We start from the raw sequence: 21,738 nt of genomic DNA on the forward strand, positions 1-21,738 counted from the left end.
AGAGGGGTATCTTGGCAGATATTAAAATAAGAGAGGGAAAGAGGGTTTCAATAAGGGTTTATGTAGACTATACTCTGACTTCTTTCAATATCCTCCAGAGATGTGAGTAAATAGAAGAATTTTCTTTTTACTACCTTAGGATGTTTTTCTTTAATTTATCCCTTCTAAGACTGAACCCCATCTAGGCTTCAATAAGGGTTAAATACACAATACTGTAGGGTTTATTTTTGTGCATGGAGTTTCTCTGATTATTTCTTTAATATTCAATTCATAAATAATATTCTTAATATAGATTGCTCTCCAGAAAGTTTAACCAGTTTATATTTCTGCCAGCAGTCTATGAGGTACCCATTTTGTGGAACCCTTAGTGATAATGATTGTTTTAAGATATTTCTTTTTTGAAGGTCTGTAGGTATAGATACCTTTCAGACATTATGTGAAGGAAAAAAGTTGCTTATATTGATATAATTAATGCTTAACAGTTGCTTTTGATTATCTTCTGATTTTGAAAGTAGTTTCTAAAATGTGAATTTTTTAAAAATTATTTTTAACAGCTCTATTGATACATAACTCACATACCATACAGTTTATACATTTGGTGTCTACAATTAAACGCTTTTTTAGCATATTCATGATTAAATTATTTTTAGTATATTCACCAATACATGCAACCATCACCCACAGTCAATTTTAGGGATTTTTTTTTTTTATGTTAAAAACTTCAACATGTTAGAGGAATTTGGCTTTTAGCTTCTGTCAAAAAGTGACTTTATGGTAAAAGAGTTAAGACATTAGTAAATACTAAGGGATGAATTAAGATATTTGATAGAAAGTTTCAAATAGTATCAATGATTATGAAAATTAAACAGTGCTATCTTGAAGAATTCTGAAAGTAAAGAGTTAATGTAAAGAACTGCAGACAAAATTCTTTGTATCTTTTCGTTTAGCTAAAAGACCAGCTTCAGGACAAAACTCGATTTCTGTTATGCCTGCTCAGAAAATTACAAAGCCTGCCGCTAAATATGGAATACCTTTAACATATAAGAAATATGGAGAGAAAAAATTATATGAAAAGAAACCACTGCAAAAACATAAACAGGTATGATCATGTTACAGACCGTGTGTTAATAACAAATTCAATTCAGTCTTATTTCATTGCAGCCCAATTCAGTTACCTTGATATTATAGGATTGCTTTTATTAAGTTACCAAGGAATGTCCTCCTCCTGTGTTTTACCAATCCTCTAAAACTGAGAAGCCCTACATGAGTCATAAAAAGTCTTTAAGTAAATATATTAAATAATATAATTAGTGCAATAAAAAGTGAGTGACATTATAAATGAAATAACTTTTGAACAACCTAAGCAGAGCCGTTTGGGTTTGTGCATAAATGAAATAAATACCTATGACGTTCTTGATAAAAATCTGGAAATATTTGGTATTGAGAATTCACAATCAGATAAACAGAATCATAGAGCTGGAAGGAATGTGATCATGCAATCTACTCTATCATATTTCACATGAAAAATGAAGGCCTGTAGAATTTAAGCAACGTGCCCAAGAACGCAGTGATAGTTGCAGGAATTTGACATTTTATGTCAGTAGCTGCATACTTTGGTATATGGAACTTGTTTCATTTGGATTACATACACATACATATACACAACCTTAGATATGTATGTATACACACTGCTATAAGATAAACTATATAGTAGGAATGATCAGTCACTTGGTTTAAAATCTGTCATAGTTCAGGTGTGGTGGTTCACACCTGTAGTCCCAGCACTTGGGAGGCTAAGGAGGTTGGATCACCTGAGGTCAGGAGTTCCAGACCAGCCTGGCCAACATGGTGAAACCCTGTCTCTACTAAAAATACAAAAATTAGCTGGGTGTTGTGGCGCACACCTGTAGTCCCAGCTACTCAGGAGGCTGAGGCAGGAGAATCACTTGAACCCGGGAGGCAGAGGTTGCAGTGAGCCAAAGATTGCGCCACTGCACTCCAGCCTGGGTGACCATAAGATTCTGTTTCAAAAAAAAAAAAAACAAAATAAAGAAATTTAGAAAATTATAACAATAAAATGATAGATCATAAAAAAAATTTTTTTTAAGCATACAGTAATAGCAGATACAGGAAGAAGCTGCTATTCCTAGTGCTAAAGCAGAGTACCCAAAGAAGACACAAATTTTAAAAGAAACCCTAACCCCATCCTGAAGGCTGAGATTCAGACCTTACTGGGTAGAGTATGGCAGTAGCTGACTCAATGGCACCACAGTGTGGGGCTGGCAAAGAGGAAAGTGTTCACTGTGGAGCTTATGAAACTCCCTGCGAAACTGCCTGGAGTGTCAGTAGAATGTACTGGGAAGCCACTTGAGGAATGATTGAACTCACTGGGAAGCCTGCTGGGGTGCCAGTGAAACTTGTCTGATGCTGCTCTAGCTGGGATGCTGGCTGAGGCATCAGCAGAACTCTGTGGGAAGCTGTTCTTGCAGGTGCTGCTGAAACTCACAGGGAAGCTGATAGGGGCACTGGCCAAACACTCCTGGAAGGTGCCTGTAGGGGTGAGTGCTGCTGTGTGTCCCACTTGGGAAGTGAAGGAAGCATACTAATCAGGAAGAGAAGGTTCTTCCTTTGCAGTGACCCTCTCAATTTTACTGAGAAAGCTTAATATTGTGTTAGCAATCAAAGAAGAAATGTTTACAATGTCCAACTCTAACATCACAATCTGGACAGTGAAGAGTAGATTTGGAGCTGAGGGGCAGTATAACTGGCATGCTGGTTTTATCTATCTTTAAAAATATGTATTCAAACCCGAGTGGGCCAATTCCATCTTACCCTTTTATCTCTCTTTACTTCAGTCACCACAAGAAGCCTAGGACTCGAGCTTTCCCTCACTGCCTAAACTCTCCCATCGCTGTAAGACTCTGGTCATACCCCGATCTGCCCCCACCCCCTGCATAGTTTTCTGTAGATTGGTGCAAAAGTAATTGGGGTTTTTGTCATTGAAAGCAAAACTCCAATTAGTTTTGCACCAACCTATAACCTCTTCCCAGAAAACTCTCTTATAGTACATTCTTGGCAAAATCCACTGTATTTTAAACTTCTAAAAATGTCTTCACCTTTTTTGCTTGAAAACCTGGTTTGTCCCTGAACGCACTGTTCTGCAGCTCTCTTACATGCTGGCTGTTTTCTCTCTAATTCCTTAATACTGAGTGAAGACACAGGATGACTTGCTTCTCGTTGCCATACTTTCCCTGCTGCCTAACCCTGCCATTCTCTTCATCCCTCTACCTTGATGCTTTTGCTACCAGACTGTATCACCTACTGTTCCTCTGTGTTAGAGTCATTTATAGACCCTTGTCTTTTTTTTTTTTTTTTTGAAACAGAGTCTCCCTCTGTCGCCCAGGCCGGAGTGCAGTGGCTCAAGCTCACAATCTCAGCTTACTGCAAGCTCTGCCTCCTGGGTTCACGCCATTCTCCACTTCAGCCTCCCGAGTAGCGGGGACTACAGGCGCCCGCCCCCACGACCGGCTAATTTTGTTTTTGTACTTTTATTAGAGATAGGGTTTCACCGTGTTAGCCAGAATGGTCTTGATCTCCTGACCTCGTGATCCGCCCACCTCGGCCTCCCAAGGTGCTGGGATTACAGGTGTGAGCCACTGCGCCCAGCCAACCCTTGTCTTTTGAGGAGTTTAACACCTGACTCACTGTCCTTCCAACATTGTCATAATTCTTTACAGTTTTAGTATAAAAAAAGATGATACTTCCTATAGAACATGGCCTTTTGTTTTCATTTTCTTTCTTTCTCTTTACTTTTTTTTGAAAAAGAGTCTTGCTCTGTTGCCCAGGCTAGAGGACAGTAGTAGTGCAGTCATGGCTCACTGCTGCCTCCACTTCCTGAGCTCAAGAAATCCACCCTCCTCAGCTTCCTAAGTAGCTGAACCATAGGCGAGTGCCACTACACCCAGCTATTTTTTTATTTTTTGTAGAGGTAGGATTGCACTATGTTACCCAGGCTTGTCTCAAACTCCTGGGCTCTAGCAGTGCATGCCTTGGCCTCCCAAAGTGCTGGGATTACAGGCATGAGCCACTGCGCCTGGCTTATTTTCTTGATCATTCTCTTTCAAATATCTTGTCTCCCACTTTAACTTAAAAGTCTCACCCATTGCCATGCCATTAAAATTTTCATTATCAATAATAACAACTCTTTCTTAGCCTCATTTATAATCATCCCATTCCCTGGTCACCACTCCCTGTGTTTCTAGCTTATTTCTTTAGGAGTCTGCCTCCGAAACATCTGTCCCATTTGGATCCATGAATCCTAATAGCCTCCTTTATTCCTCCCTCTTTGTTTCTATTTTCCTTACCTGGCTTAAATTCCATATTCATTTATAATGATTTCCAAAAGGTCACCTTTCTTGTCCTCTCTTCCATTATTACCAATAACCAATAACCAAAAAAACTGAACTTTGTGAAATCCAACTCTCCACTTCCTTTGTGCCTGAACCTGGTCAGTGGAATATGGCTGGAGAAAGCATATGACTATTGTAACTAGTCTAACTTTCAGTATGTAACCAACAATGTCAAATTAGCACCTTCTGGTCACCCTACTATATTTCCTCAGTGTATTTACTCTTCTACTTCCTAGGTGATTATTTTTTTACCTTCTCTTTGCTTTTCACAAGGACCAATATTTTCTTCCTACTTCACTGAGAAAATAGAAGCAATTGGAAGAAAACTTCCCCACATTTACTTCTGCTAGTCAGTCTTCCCTGTTGGCAAATATTTTGCCTTTCTTCCTTTTACTTTGGATGACCTGTTTCTGTTCCCAACTAGGGTCAACTCAACTATTTGTATACTGTGATTCTTTTTTGCCTGCTAAAGGACTTTGTGCTCTTTCTTGCATCATTAATCCTTTTCTCTCTCTACTGAATCATTCATGTTAGCAAACCAATATCCTGTATCTTAAGTTTCTTTAAAAAGGAACTTTCCCTTATGTCCTTCCAACTACCTCTCTATGTTTCTGGTCCCTTTAACAACAAAACTTTCCCAAAAGATTGTCTATACTGTCTCTAGTTTATTTCATTTTGAACCCACTTCATTCATGGCTTTCTTTGTCACAGCTGTTATAAAACAACTATTGTGAAATGGTTCCTGACGTCTGTATTATTAAATCCACGGGTCATTTTTCTTCTTCCTTGACCTCAGTTTTTGATTCACTTGATTGCTCCCTCCTTCTTTAAATAGTCTCTTCATTTGAGTCCCTGGTATTACATTCTTCTGATTTTCTTCCTACCTCATTGACTGCTGCTTCTCAGCCTCGTTTGCAAGTTCCTCCTCACCTCCAGGGCTTTTAAATGCTGAGGTGCTCAAGGTCTCAGTCCTCAGATATCTTCTCTTTTGTATCCATACGAACTTTCTAGAGGATAACATCTATATAAGCTGAGTCTCAAATTTGTATCTCCACTGTGGACTCCTTTCCTGAACTTGAGACTGATACCTGTCTTAACATCTCCAGTTGTGTATCTAATAGACATCTCAAAATTAACATATATAAAAATGAACTCTTGATTTCATTCTGTCTCCAAATTGATCTTATTTCAGTAAATGGGAACTCTGCCCTTCCATTTGTTCTCATCTTCCATATTGGAGTCATTATTGACTACTCTTTCTACGTCATATCCTGTCAATCGTGACTTCAAAATGTATTCACAGTCTGACTACTTCTCATTATTTTTACCACCATATTAGTCCTAGTCACCCTCATTTTCCACCTGGGTTATAATATTAATGTCCTGATTAGTCTAACTGCTTTCAGACTTACCCTCTTCAGTCTGCTCTCATGTGAGCAGCCCAAATGTTCCTTTTATTTTGGAAGTCAGATCATTACACTCTCCTGCTTGAAACTTTTCAGTGACTTTTCATCCCACTCAGTAAAAGCCAGGGTCGGCCTGGCGCAGTGGCTCATGGCTGTAATCCCAGCACTTTGGGAGGCGAGCCTCGTGACCTTGATCTCACGAGGTCAAGAGATTGAGACCATCCTGGCCAACATGGTGAAACCCCATCTCTACTAAAAATACGAAAAAAAAAAAAATTAGCTGGGCATGGCGGTGGGTGCCTGTAATCCCAGCTACTCAGGAGGCTGAGGCAGGAGAATTGTTTGAACCCGGGAGGCGGAGGTTGCAGTCAGCTGAGGTCGCACCACTGCCCTCCAGCCCAGCGACAGAGTGAGACTTAGTCTCAAAAAAAAAAAAAAAAAAAATCCAGAGTCTTGACAACCATCTACGAAGCCCCCGACAGCCTCATTACCTTTCCAAGCCTCATTTACTGCTCTTCCCTTGCTAGCCCGAGTACAGCCATGCCAAACCTGTTGCCCTGCCCTTAAACATGCCAAGTACTTACCTGCAAAAACGAGTTTGTACCTGCTGCTGTCTTTACTTTGAGGTCTGTGCTCAAAACTTGCTTTATGAATAGAGCCTTTCTTGATCACAGTGTATCAAGTAACAGCCATCCCTCTACGCCATCCCCACATTTCTAGTCTACTCTGCTCTGTTTTTCTCCACAATGTTATCCCTTGCTAATCTATTTTCAATTAGTTTATTACCAGTTTCCTCCATTACAGTGCAGAAATTCATGAGGGTGGGGATTTTTGTTGTTGTTGTTCACTGATTCTTGGCAAATAGTTCCTGGCCTCAAGTGATCCACCCACCTCGGCCTCCCAAAGTTCTGGGATTACGGGTGTGAGCCACCGCAACAAGGCTAAGCTTTTATTCTTAATGTTTAAAAGTAGCTGCTGAGGTGATGGATGTCCCAGTTACTCTTATTTGATCATTACACATTGTATGCATGTGTCAGAATATCACATCTATCCCATAAATGTGTACAATTATTATGTATCCATTTTTAAAAATAAAATTTAATGTAAAAAACTACTTCAGGTTGAGGTAATGAACCGGAAGTTCTAGAACATTTGAAATTGATTCTGTACATACATATCTAATTCTTGAAATAGAGACTTGATTTCTGTTAAAGTTATTTGGTTCTTTGAAGTAATTTGAGTAGTATAACTTTGATCTGTAATTTTTTTATGTGAAGTATGTATTTTAATAAACACTATAATTTTTAGTGTGCTTTTAAGAGTTTTATATAATAAAAGAATAAAACGTCACCAGTATTTACACACTGCATTTAATTTTACTTAATTTTGTTGTGGGACTTCCTATGTGTTTTTTGGGTTTTTTTTTTTTTTTTTTTTGAGATGGAGTTTTACTCTTGTCCCCCAGGCTGGAGTGCAATGGCGTGACCTTGGCTCACTGCAACCTCCACTTCTCAGGTTCAGGCAATTCTCCTGCCTCAGCCTCCCGAGTAGCTGGGATTACAGGCATGTGCCACCATGCCCGACTAATTTTGTTTGTATTTTTAGTAGAGATGGGGTTTCACCATGTTGGCCAGGCTGGCCTCGAACTCCTGACCTCAAGTGATCCACCCGCCTCGGCCTCCCAAAGTGCTAGGATTACAGGCATGAGCCACCATTTTATATTCAAATATATATTGCTTGTATTTTTAATATAGCTCAGAAAGTTTATAGATAATTTTCTGTTTTTACTTAGTGTTATATATACTTTTGTATATTTTACTTGTGATTATTGGTGGTTGTATTGTATTTCATTGATATGAAATCAGTCAGGTTGGTTGGATTCTTATTAATGTTCTCTTTTAAAAAAAAGTTGTGCCCTGGATCAAAATTTCTTTGGAAATATGTTTTATGTTTTCTAATAGAGTTCAGAGAAATATGAATTCAAGGGAAATTTATTTCATGGACCATTTTTAAGATGCTTATTTATTCTAAATGGTTTACAAATGTAATCCATTTTAATGTTTGAAATATATACACATAGAGTTCTCTGTCTTCCCAGGGAATAAAACTGCCATTGTGGGGGTAGAGAGAGATGGGAAGTTGAGGGTGTTTGTATCTTTATGTCATTATGTCTATAAGGAATACACGCTCCAGTGGACTTGTACAAGCGAGTTGCCTTATATCTTGGCCATGTATCAACCTGACTAAATGGAGAGATCACAACTGTTGGTGAATCTGGATAAATGATATCATAGAAAGTCTCTAGTGTTTGGGCAAGATTGTAGCCAAGTGTATAATCTTTTTCTTCATATGGCTGATAGAATCAAGTAATGTGTTGGTTTTCTTAATGTTTTCCTTATTTTCAGTTAATATTCAGTTTATAAAAACAGCATGCTATGGAATTTTCAGATTTCAATTGATAATATTCTGAAAAATATCTCTACTATCAAATATTCTGAATCATAGGCAAATGATTCAGATGGTAGTCATAAATGTTTTGAATTTCAGGCAGAGTCGTTGCCCTCAAACTTCATCAGGCAGACAAATATGGTCTGAGCTAGACCATTGAGAACTAAATAATAATCAGCACTTGAAATATTATATAGCTTAATTTAAAAACATTTCACTGGCTGGGCACACTGCCTCATGCCTATAATCCCAGCACTTTGGGAGGCCAAGGTGGGTGGATCACTTGAGGTCAAGAGTTCAAGACCTGCCTAACCAACATGGCAAAACCCCATCTCTAGTAAAAATACAAAAATTAGCCAGGCATGGTGACATGTGCCTGTAATCTAGCTACTTGCGAGACTGAGGCAGAAGATTCACTTGAACCTGGTGGGTGGAGGTTGTGGTGAGCAGAGATCACTTCACTCCAGCCTGGGTGACAGAGCGAGACTCTTTCTCAAAAAAAAAAAAATTTTTTTTTTTCACTTAAAACTAAGTTTCCGTGAACAGCAATGTGAAAGTATTTAATGCCACAGAACTGCACGCTTAAAAAAATGATTAAAATGATAAATTTTGTTTTATGTATTTTATCACAATGAAAGAAAACAACATTTGAAGAAAACAAAAGTAGGATAAAAAAGAAATAGCAATCAATTGTGTGGAAAGTTTTTCAAATCTTCTAACAATTAAAAGAATTAAAGGAAAATCAACCCCAGATTTCTGAAGTATTTTAAATATGATTTTTGCATGATTGTAAAAATAGGTTTTTCCCTTGGTTTTTTTTTTTTCTTTCTTTTTTTCTTTTTTTTTTTTTTTTTTTTTGAGACAGGGCCTGCACTGCACTGAAGCTGTAGTGCAGTGGTGCAATCTTGGCTCACTACAGCCTCTACCTCCCAGGCTCAAGCAATCACCTCAGCCTCCCAAGTAGCTGGGACTACGTATGCACACTACCACACCCAGCTACTTTTTGTAATTTTTGTAGAGACGGGGTCTTGCCATGTTGTTCAAGCTGTTGTCAAACTCCTGAGCTCAAGTGATCCACCCACCTCGGCCTCCCGAAGTGCTGAGATTACAGGCGTGAGCCACCACACACGGCCTTTCCCTTGATTTTTTTATCTCATTTTTTTTTAAAAAAGACTTCTTTTGCAAAACCCTGGAAATTAAAGCATCTTTTAGGTTGAAATTCACAATGACTCGTTAGAATTTTAACTTCAAGCCTGAAAAAGGAAAGCTTTAACCACTTAAGATACTGTCATGTTTTAATTGCACAAATTTAAGCTAATGTGCATTAAGTTGTTATTATTCAACCTGTCCACAAAATATTCATGTATTGTAAGACTTTTCTTTGCTCCAGTTCCTGTAACAGTCACAGGTTTTTTTTAAAGTTCTTTTAAAGCAAAGGAGTGGCCATTAAGCCACCAGAGGGAGCTCCTTGAATATATTATATTACACTTTAGTACTTTGGCTGTGATTTTTAAAAAGAACATAAACAGTTCTCTCAGTGTGGATGTTTTGTGTTTCATATTATCCTCTTCACTATAGAAATAGTGTCCTGAAAATACCTGTGTGATCTTAGAGGAACAGCTTAGTATTTTCATTTCATAAATGTTTGAATATCTTATATGTAGGGCAATATGGACCATTAGAAGATGAATACAATCTTTACCTTCGTGTAACTTACCCAGGAGTATATGAATATGTAAACATTCTCTTCTTATTCCACACTCTTGTGTAATATATATAAAATTCAGTTATTTATATTGAGTTGCTGTATTGTTTTTAAATTGCTTGTTTGGTGTTGTAGTACACAAATTTTGAGAATGGTTCTAGACTGACTACTAAAGTTAACCTGTGCAACATGTCAAAATATAGAATGTAGGGCTCTGTGTCCAAAGATGATGATTTAGCAGCTCTTGGGATATGTATTTTTAAAAAAATAGCTTTATTGAGATATAATTCACATACTATATGTAATTCACCCATTAAAAGTTTTCAGTTAAATGGTTTTATGTATTTATAGAGTTGCATAGCAATCTGCACAATCAATTTTAGAACATTTTTGTAACCCCAAAGGAAATCCTTTTTCCAGTAGCAGCCACTCCCCATTCTTCCCTCAACCCCGCAGCCCTAGGCAGCCTCTAATCTACTTTCTGTCTCTGTACAGATTTGCTTAATCTGAACATTTTATATAAATGGAATCATATAGTATGTGGTCTTTTGTGACTGGCTTCTTTTACTCAGCATAATGTTTTCACAGTTGATCTATGTTGTAGCATGTATCAGTACTTCATTTTCTTTTTATTGCCAAATATTCATTTGTATGGAAGGAATATGTATTTTTACAAAGCTTCTGGGTGACATTCCCCACTGTTTAAATTCTGTATACATAGAACATACCTTGAAATGTCAACTGTGTTTTTGTAATGATACTATGAGGAGCATTACCTACAATTTTATTTCTTGTACTTCAACAACAGTGCCCCCAGAGATCTCTCATAACTATTTTAAAACAAAGGATTGCTATCCATTAGTGATGGCAAAAACATTCTAGTGGGCAAAGAGCAGGGAATTTGTTGTTTGCTTGTTTCAAGTGATGGAAAGTAGCAGGGTCTGCTATACATAGCGAAGGTATTTTATGAAACTTAGGGGTGTGTATGTATCTTCACTAAGTCCAGATGGGAAATATATTTCTTATTGTGGGTTGCCTTTAGAAAAAGTTTGAAAGCTAATGTTCTTTACATATTTCAGTATTTTTATGTCATCAACTCTAGTGTCTTTTCTGGGGTAACATGGTAATGTAAATGGTTAGCTTAAATGAGAGTTGAATTGAAATAACTAGCCAAAGTTAGAGGTTAGGAGTTAGGAACTAATAATACGGTGAGGGCGTGGGATAGTTCTAAGAACCGATTGCTTGGGTTATTTTGTCAGAGAGTAAATGCATTCTTTAGTTAATCATAAGAGAGGAATCAGGTGTGAGGTTTAGTACCGCTTTTAGCACATTGTTGCTATAGCCTTGAGTTAAAACATATTATACCAATAAAATTGGCTTATGATCATTTAATTAAAATGCCAAAGCACATTACAAAAGACTCATTATTATCATTTATAAGTTTATTAACCCATTGGATGGTATTACATATTTTAAATATCAGCATTTTCCTGGGCTCATACGCAATAATGTATTCATTAAAGCAAATAGTTGTGTTTCATTAGAAAGAAATAAGAGGTTTAAATTATACCAATGCTTTCTAAAGCAGAAATGTTATCCTTTTGAATTGTTTTCAGTGGAAGTAAATTTTGTGTGCCTTTCTGATTTTTTAATATATTGTGAGACATTTATTTCAAAATGCTGTGAGGGTCATGCTTATTTTGTAATATTTTGAATTTGCTTTTCAGGGTTAGAATTTTAGTGTCTATCTGTTATGGTCGTTCCATATAATTTAGAAAATTGAAGCAAAGGATAATTTATAAAACTAATTTTATACCAATGACTTTTATTAAAATATAGCTGATGTTAAAATGGAATTATTAGTGGAGACAACTTTTTTTTTAACACTTTTTTTTTTATACTTTAAGTTCAAGGGTACATGGGGACAACGTGCAGGTTTGTTACATATGTATACATGTGCCATGTTGGTGTACTGCACCCATTAACTCGTCATTTACATTAGGTATATCTCCTAATGCTATCCCTACCCCTCCCCCCTAGTCGAGACAAATTTTAATGATATAATCAAATGCTGGATTATTTTATTAATAATGTAAATGACCATCAAAGTATTTTTCCCAAGTAATTTTTTTAAGTAATGTCTGCTTTCCTTTGTATCAAAATCTAGTGTAGGTGAAAAATTGTACAGTATGCTTTTAAAATCATTTTTTCTAAGGTGACTAAAAAATGTAAACACTGGTACGTGATAGAATAACTTAAACTTTTCTACAAATTGTTATCTTTTTTTGGTATATAGAATTGTATTTCAAATTGTTTGAAAAATTGGTCATGCATTAGGCTTAACCTTGATTACAAAATTGTGTAGTTAACACAGGGTAAAACAAAACTGTAGGTCACTTGTAAGAACATATGCAGAAATCCTGGAAAAAAGAAAAGGACTTAAAAAGGGGAAAATCAAGCAGTTTATCAAAAAATAATTAGTAATTATCAAACAGGATTTATTGGAGTAATACAGGGATGTTTCAACAGTAGAAAACCAATTACTGTAATTTTGCTGCATTAGCAGATTAGAGAAGAAAACCATATAAAAATCATCTCAGTAGATGCTGAAAAATCAGTGAAACTTAACACTAACTTTTGTTTTTAAAAGTTTGATTCAAGAAACAGAAGGTAAGTTCTTAATACTGTATGTATACCTGAAACCTATGGCAGGCTTTATACATAATGATGAAACATTGGAATCATTATTATTAAAGTCAGGAACAAGACAGAGGGATTTGCTGTCATTGCCGTCTTTTAATTATGCCAGAGGTTCTAGATACAGCAATTAAAAAGAAAGAAATGTAATTAGAAGAGGAGAGAAAACATAGACATGTCATATTTACATTTGATATGATTATCTACCTAGAAACTCTTGGTGAAGCAGCATTAAACTATTAATAAATTAAATAAAGTGGCCTGATGGAAGGGCAACATATAAAAATTAAATGATTAGAAAATAAATGGAAAGAAATACCCACAAACCCCCCAGATACTTTTTTATTTTTTGGTTTTTTTTTTTTTTTTTTGAGACAGGATCTCACTCTGTCAGGCTGGAGTATAGTGATGTGTTCATGGCTCACGGTAGCCTCTACCTCCTGGGCTCAAGAGATCCTTCCACCTCAGCCTCCTGAGTAGCTGGGACAACAGGTGCGGGCCACATGCCTGGCTAATTTTTAAAAATTTTTTGTAGAGATGGGGACTCACTATGTTATCCAGGCTAGTCTCAAACTCCTAGGCTCGAGCAGTCCTCCTGTCTTGGCCTCCCAAAGTGCTAGGATTACAGGTGTGAGCTACCACACCAGCCCTGCCCCCAAATACTTTAGAATAGACCTAATGAGTAAAGTATAAGATAATTGTGAAAGAAAGGAATCAAAATTAATAGAATGTTATATATCCGTGAAGAAAACAGATGCTGATATAAATAATAACATGAATGAACCTTGAAAACAGTGTTGAGCAAAAGCAAGATATGAAAGAGTATATACTGTATGATTCCATTAACAACCCCAAAGCTAGGTAAACAGTATATAAAAGAAGAAATGTAAATATCTAATATATACCATTATGCATTTCATCCATGTAACCAAAAACCACTTTACCCCTAAAGCTATTGAAATTTAAAAAATTAAAGTCATTTTCCATGTAATAACACATTAATATTACATGTATGTAAAAATTATAGCTAAAATTATTGTATGTATATAGTTGAACTGTATATATATCTCTCTAAGTACATAAAATAATCTCTAAAGGACACTAATGAAAGTATTAACAGTAGTTACTGTTACCTCTGAAGGTGGAGAGCAAAATAGACCATAAATTTTTAATCTTGTTTGCATTTTATATACTGAATATATAGTCACTATTTTTTTTTAAAAAAATTACCTCCGTCATTGGGCTTTTGAAATGATATTCTGTGATAATATGAGAAAACTTAAACATCCATACCTGAGCACAAAACTGTTCAGTTGATGACTGGGGAAGGACCCTTTTCCACAGTTTCTTTGAATCTAATGTTTTTCTTTGTTTAACAGCATATCAAAGACTACAATGTTTTTTATTTTTAAAGATAATGTAATTTGGAAGAGAGTTATGAAAGTATTGACTTTACCTTTTCTTATTTTAAATTTCTGTAAATTTGGGATTTTTTTCAAATAAGTGCCTCAAAATCTTTAATTTGTAGTTTTACTTTTTGTCCAGGCCCATCAAACTCCAGAGAAGAGAGTGAATACTGGAGAAGAAAGGAGGAAAATGTCTGAGGTATAAAGACATCTGTCTGGTTATTTTATTTAAAAAAGAAACAAAATCTTACTCTAAAGCCTCCATAAACTTCCTTATTTCTTCAACAAATACCTGTTAACTCTTTAAAAAAAAAAAAAAAAAAGAAAGAAAGAAAAACCTCATTGAACATACCTCTGCCATTGATGTACTAACTTTCCTGATGAAACTAGAAAAAATAGGAATTATCATTGATAAAAATGTTCTTTTTTTTATTTAAGGAAGCAGCAAGAAAGAGAAGGCTGGAATTTATTGAAAAAGAAAAGAAACAAAAGGATCAGGTAATTTTTTGCTCTTGCTTTTCTACCTTTGGCAAGTTGTAAGTGATAATAGGTTCAAGAGTTGTAAGAAGCTTGTCTTTAAAATTGTTGCAGATTATTAGTTTAATGAAGGCTGAACAAATGAAAAGGCAAGAAAAGGAAAGGGTAAGAGAATAATCTATTAAATATACTTTTTCCTTAAGGAATACACTGATTCTCAGTTTATTGCTAAATGTATTACGTGTATTTTATATTAAATACTTGAAATGGTGTTTTGTTTATTTCTTTTCTCCAAAGTTGGAAAGAATAAATAGGGCCAGGGAACAAGGATGGAGAAATGTGCTAAGTGCTGGTGGAGGTGGTGAAGTAAAGGTAGGCATTTTATACCAATATGGTTATACTACCGGTTTTCCCTCCAGTTTCACCTTGTTCTTTAAAATGCATGTATCTTGGATTTTCTTTTTTTCTTTAGTGTACAATTAATTTTTACCTAGAATTCTTCAGCATTTATTATGAATACTTAGCTTTCCTGCATGTGTCTGATATGTAACTTGTATTGCTAACTATTATGTGACTATACTCAAAATTGCTTTAAAAGTTTTTTGTAAAGACTATGATAACATTATTCCTGTCAGAGGAATTATTAAAAATTATACACAATTCGTGACACTGCAACCTAAAATCGTTCTGTAATTTCATGTAGGCTTAAACATTGAATTCTCAGAAGATGCTTCTTAATCTGATCCCTGTTGTCTCTCCAACTTCATCTCCATGCATTCCCTACCACACACCCTATGCTGTATTCATGTTGAAATGAAGACCATATTTGTAGTTTCGTCACTGTATGTAGTCTGCCGAATCTCTTTGTCTTCGCACTTGTGTTTCCCTTTACTTAATAGCACTCCTCCATCCCTCCTCACCCTCACCCCCCACCTCCATCCATTTACCTAAATAACCAGTTACCTAGATGAGTTAATGCAAACATTCCTTCTGAGTAGATCCACACTATTTAACTTTGGGCACATTACTGAACTTTTCTGAGCTTTGGTTTCTTGATGGAAAAAAAAAAACTTTTTTTCTGAGAACAGTGCCTGGAACCTGTCTGGCAAGGGCTTCTATAGTAATTTCCCTTTCCTTTCTTTGTTCTGCCATTCTGAATCTTACACTTCCTCTTTTGCTCATGTAGCATCCTATACACATGTCTATTTGTAGTAGGTAGAATTCTAAGATGGTCTTCAAGATTGTCAACCCCTAGTATACACACCTTGTATCATTCCATTCCCTTGAGTGTAAGTGGTACCTGTAAATACTGTGGTATAGCAGCGCACTTGATTAGGTTATGTTACATGGTGAGTGGTGATGGGATGGTCCCTCCCAGGGTTACATTAACATATAAGACTCCTTCATAGCTGACTGGAAGGGGAAAAGAAATTAGAAAGATATAATTCTGCTCACCTGGAAGATATCATGTGGCAAAACAAAACAGTAGAGATGACCTCTGCAAGTAGTGGTCTCTGATGGGCAACTAGCAAGAAAATTGTGGTCCAAGTCATATAGTCACAAGGAAATTAATTCTGCCAAGAACCAGTTAACTTGGAAGAGATCCTGAGTCTCAGTTGAGAATTGTAGCCCTGGCTGACACCTTGATTTCTGCCTGATGGGATCCTGAGGAGGGGACCTAGCTAAATGCACCCAGACTCCTGAGCCGGGGGAACTGAGATTATAAATAGATACTCTTTTAAGCTGCTAAATTTGTGATAATTTGTTATACAGCATAGAAGATGAATGAGCTAATTTGTACCACTGAATAAACTGTAAGTACATTTTTAAAATTTTTTATTTATTTATTTTTTTTTTGAGATGGAGTTTCACTCTTGTTGCCCAGCCTGGAGTGCAATGGCATGATCTTGGCTCTCTGCAACCTCTGCCTCCCGGGTTCAAGCAATTCTCCTGCCTCAGCCTCCGGAGTAGCTGGGATTACAGGCATGCATCACCATGCCCAGCTAATTTTGTATTTTTAGGAGAGACGGGGTTTCTCCATGTTGGTCAGGATGGTCTTGCACTCCCGACCTCAGGTAATCTGCCCGCCTCGGCCTCCCAAAGTGCTGGGATTACAGGCGTGAGTCACTGTGCCCGGCCTAAGTCAATACATCTGCAAACTATAAGTTTCACTCACCTATACCCATTAATCTTGATATTTAAATGTACAATAGATAGATACTTGTAAAATTGGATCGATTACAATTCTTGTTTTTTTCCCCAGAAGTTATAATTTGAATAAAAGTTTGTTTTATCTAGACATATACATTCTGCCCTGCATTTATAGATTTGTGTTTCAGTCTCTTGAGATGCAGAAGTTCTTCATATCGTATTAATAATTCATTAAGAGTAACTTTTTCCAAATTTGTATTAATATAGATTATACAGTGTTTTTAGTAGTATAATTTTATCTTACCTTTAAATAGAACTTATTACCTCCTGAATGATCAGGAATGACTCAGAATCTGGTCCATTCTAAAATAACTAACCTCATATCTTACCTGATTGGAAAGAGAAAGCTTACCAACTTGTACACCTTCAGATCTTGTCAGGCTTTTTTTAATCAAGTCCATGATTAGCATTGAAGTTTTGATGATTTTTTCTTCTCCCTTTTGTGTAATAAAGTGCTTTTTCCTATGATGTCTAATATAGTTTAATCAGTTTTATTAATGTTTAGTAACTGAGACAATTTTCAAGTTAGATACCGTGTGCTGAATAGATTTCTGCATCAATTTATAAACTTCTGTAATGCTTTCATTGAAGACTAATAAATTTATTTTCCATGATTTAAAGGAAATTCTATGTCAGTGTCTGTATTTATTCCTCATTGAGTTTGAAATATTTTAACTGTTAGGCTGTTTGATTTCTGTGTAGTTGATAAGGACCTGGAGGCTCAATGTAATATGAATCAAATTAAGGAAATCCCCAAAAGAAATATAAAACTAAAACTAAAGGAAGTATTTCAAAATTAATACTATTATTACATAAGAGGCATTATTATTCATAGTATAAATATCCAGTGTAAATGTTTTGATCATTTAGTATCTGCAAAATCTGGACCTTCTTTGCTTTATCCATTTTAATGTGTCTTTTATGAATGTGTTTTAGAAAATTATGTATTCCACATTTATGGTTATATGGTGATTATAATATGGAAGAGGTGTATCTCATTTGAAAATATATTGGAATACCATTCGGCAGTAAAAAGAATAGCCTGTTTATACGTGCAAAACCATGGATCAATCTTAAAAACCTGTGAGTGAAAGAAACCAGATAAAAGAGTACATATTTTTTATTTCATGTACATGACATGATAGGAAAGGTAAATCCAACCTGCAGTGACAGAAAGCAGATCAGTGGTTGCTGACAGTGGGAGCATTTACTGCAAAGGAACACAGGGGAACTTTCTGGGGTAATGAATATGCTTTTGATTGTCGTAGTGGTTATGTGAGTGTCTACATTTGTCAGAATTCAACTTGTGCTTATAATTGGTGAATTTTTATTGCACATAAATTACGTCTCAAACAAATATATTTCGTCAGTATTCTAATACAGTATTTTCAACATTATTTTGAGTATGAGCATCTTCTGAGATGTTTACATACTTTTGTTTTTGCTAAAGAGAAACAGAACACTCAGCCAAGTTAAGATGATATTAGCATTGGACTAAACTCGAAGAGTAACCGGTTTCATAGGAAATATGACCACCTTATAACAGAATTCTGATTCTTGACTTCAGGTGTACATTTTGAGGATGTATGTAAGAACCACCTTGATGGAGTTTCCTATTCTAGTAATTTTCATCACTCATTATTTGAACATCTTTAATCAGTTATCTATGTTTATCTTGTATTGTTTTTTTTTTAATAATGCTTATAAAATAGTGTGCAGCTTACAGGATATTAAGACAAATTTTATCTTATTGGGTTACACTGAAGTTTCTTTTATTAGATTCTGACATCTTTCTTTATTTCTTTTCTTTCTTTCTTCCTTTCTTCCTTTCTTCCTTCCTTTCTTTCCTTTCTTTCCTTTCTTTTCTTTCTTATTGAGACAAGATCTCACTCTGTTGTGAGGCTATAGTGCAGTGGTGGGATCACAACTCACTGTAGCTTTGACCTCCTGGGCTCAGGCGAATTTCCCATCTCCCCATCTCCCCATCTCAGCCTCCCGAGTAACTGGGACTACAGACACATGCCACTGTGCCCAGCTAATTTTTTGTATTTGCAGGGATGTGGTTTCGCCAAGTTGAGCAGGCTAGTCTCGAACTCCCGAGCTCAAGCCATCCGCCTACCTCAGCCTCCCAAAGTGCTGGGATTACAGGCATGTACCACTGTGCCTGGCTTTTGTTTCTTTTTTTAACCAGACATTTTCCTTAAGATGTTATCACCTGGAAGTTTTCCGTTTTTTACTCTCAGTATTGTGGCTTCTGTTCTTATCACTTCACATGCTCAGAAAACAGTTTTTTAAAGGCTTCCACTCAGCCTTAGTCATATCTGGTGGTCTTATTCTCAGATAAGAAAAGTTGAAATAAGTTGACCTTTGCATTTGAGGTTATTGATTTCTTAATGAAATTCTTTCACCATGACTTCTATAGCATTACACAGTTTTTATTTACTTTTATCTTTCTAGCATCTGTTTTTTACTATGAGTTTTCCATGTGGTTGAGTTCTTATGTCTCTGTGGTTGAGTCTTTAAGTCTTTGCCTTTATCCTTTGTCATTCCTGCAGAGAATCCAGACTTCCTTCAACATTTACTTCATTGATTGGCTGTCTTTACTTCTAGGCTTCTTGGCTTGGTGTCAGGGCGGTAACATCCTTCTAATTAATTCCTCTGCCTTACTTTCTTATTTCTGCTTACCATGCGTAATATTGACTTACTGACCTTTAAAACTCTTTTGGTATACTACTGCTGCTAGAAACTTTATAAATCCTTTCTATTGTTATTTTTTTTTTTGAACGCAAGCACCCAGGGCAGATAGCATTTAGCTATAGCAAGCTTTTATAGCCAAGCTTAATACTCCTTATTTGCCTTCCTTCTGTTTGTCATCATACTTCCTTCCTCCTCCACCTTCCATACGTAAGTATATACATACATTGCTTATTTTTACTTTAATGCATTGGCTCATATTTACTCTCCTTACATTGCTATCAAGACCAGATTAAACAATATCTCTCCCCAAGGCCTTTTTTCTAAATAAGGATTTTACTGTTGATTTTTTTTTTACTATTTTGTGAATTTGCTCAGTACTTAAACTACTTTGGAATCTCTCTATTGTCACTTGTTTACCACAGAATTGAAAGTTTTTCTAATTTTGTGCTATTTTTCCCAACTTACTTGGAAACTAAAGATAGATATGACTTTTTGCCTCTTTTATATACATATAGAACATGTTTTAATAATTATACCTTCATATGTGCTTGGAGAATTTAAGGATTTGGGGTATATTAAAAGCCATATGCAGACGTTTTTGTTAAATATAATTTTGAGTGTTATATGAAAGCATGCTGTCCTTTACTTATAAGCTATACATAAACTTAACAAAACAGAATTACATAAAACGTATATTGGAAGCTTGTTTCAAAACCTTTTAAGACCAGATTTTTCCATATTTACATGAAATTAATGTCATATTGCAGTTTTTGTTTGTCACGTTATGCTTTATTATCACTTACAAAGTATACTGCTTTTTGGCTCTTAATAGTTATAATAGGAAAACATTTTGCTTTAGGCTTTATGTTTGTTAGTATGTTCATATTAAGTAATTACTTTTAAAAGTCAAGCACTGAAAGTTACTTTTCTTTTGAGACTAGTACAGGCCCGCTAGGCCTTATAAGATAAACATGTGAGAGCTCTTTGTTTAATCCCTAGGCTCCTTTTCTTGGCAGTGGAGGGACTATAGCTCCATCATCTTTTTCTTCTCGAGGACAGTATGAACATTACCATGCCATTTTTGACCAAATGCAGCAACAGAGAGCAGAAGATAATGAAGCTAAATGGAAAAGAGAAATATATGGTCGAGGTCTTCCAGAAAGGTATGGCTATGTTCTGCAGAAGTTGCTTATGCTTTGCTTCTGAGATAGTAATGAAAGTCACTGTGCATATTTATCTACAGCGGAATTCTGCCTGGAGTTCGTCCAGGATTTCCTTATGGGGCTGCAGGTCATCACCATTTCCCTGATGCTGATGATATTAGAAAAACTTTGAAAAGATTGAAGGCGGTGTCTAAACAAGCCAATGCAAACAGGTTGGACTGTGATGATCCGTGAATTCATCCTTGTGTGTAATTTGTCATTTGTCATACATAGCTTAGTACCTACACTTTGTGGATGTTTTCTCCATTGTTCATATATGATGTTTTTTGCCTCTTGGGTGCAATAATTTTCTCAGGTGCAAATTTGGCCCTTGATTACACTGTGGAAAGCATGTAGCTCTCCAGTTCAGCCTGATTTTTGTGTCTTATTTGTCTGTTTAGACTGAATATACTATTTAAAGGAACATGGGATAACATTCTGCCAACATAATTATAACGTTTCATCACCCATTTGCTTTAAATAAATCAGGATATAAATCTAAATTGAATCACACTTTATGCAGAACCCCAGTGCATTTTTCGCCCTTTTCTTCATCACTTCAAAGCCTAGTTTTCTCTTTGTTGTCTTAGCATGCTTTCTCTTCACATTCATCTCTGATTTATAACTCTTTGTGATCCTGTTCATCATATTATTTCTTTTCTTCCATTGAATTAATTTAATAATGATAACTGATTAATGTATGCTTGAGCAGAGATAAATAATTGAGGTAAATATAAATTAACATTTATATATACGTTATAAATTATATACAGAAACCTGATACATGTAGCTTATATTTTTTGAGAAAGGAAGGTTGTAGACTTACACATACGCATATTTTTTATGAATAGTGAGACAAATTTTTGGGGAGGCTTTTATTCTCCAGAATTATTGATCTTTCTAGTATATATATTTTTTAATTAGTAAACTTTATTTTTAGAGCGATTTTGGTTCACAGCAAAATGGAGTGGAAAGTACAGAGTTCCCATGTACCCCTTCCTCACACATGCACAACCTCCATATCAACATCCTCATCTGAGTGATAATGTTTGTTACAATCAAACATTGATCCATTATCAC

The 21,738-nt window shown here is 35.7% G+C and overlaps 1 protein-coding gene across 1 annotated transcript in view; it reads left to right on the top strand.

Moving 5' to 3' along the window:
• The window catches only part of NEK1 (NIMA related kinase 1), a 203,017-nt gene that overhangs the window by 33,487 nt on the left and 147,792 nt on the right, over positions 1-21,738 (top strand). Inside the window, exons 12-18 of the mRNA XM_017863295.1 lie at positions 948-1,099; positions 14,211-14,270; positions 14,510-14,569; positions 14,663-14,713; positions 14,846-14,920; positions 20,456-20,619; positions 20,700-20,831. Of these exons, the coding sequence (XP_017718784.1) occupies positions 948-1,099; positions 14,211-14,270; positions 14,510-14,569; positions 14,663-14,713; positions 14,846-14,920; positions 20,456-20,619; positions 20,700-20,831 (694 nt within the window). The remainder of the gene's footprint in view (positions 1-947; positions 1,100-14,210; positions 14,271-14,509; positions 14,570-14,662; positions 14,714-14,845; positions 14,921-20,455; positions 20,620-20,699; positions 20,832-21,738) is intronic.

The sequence above is a fragment of the Rhinopithecus bieti genome, unplaced genomic scaffold (assembly GCF_001698545.2).
Source record: "Rhinopithecus bieti isolate Rb0 unplaced genomic scaffold, ASM169854v2 scaffold_66246, whole genome shotgun sequence".
NCBI classification, from domain to species: domain Eukaryota; kingdom Metazoa; phylum Chordata; class Mammalia; order Primates; family Cercopithecidae; genus Rhinopithecus; species Rhinopithecus bieti.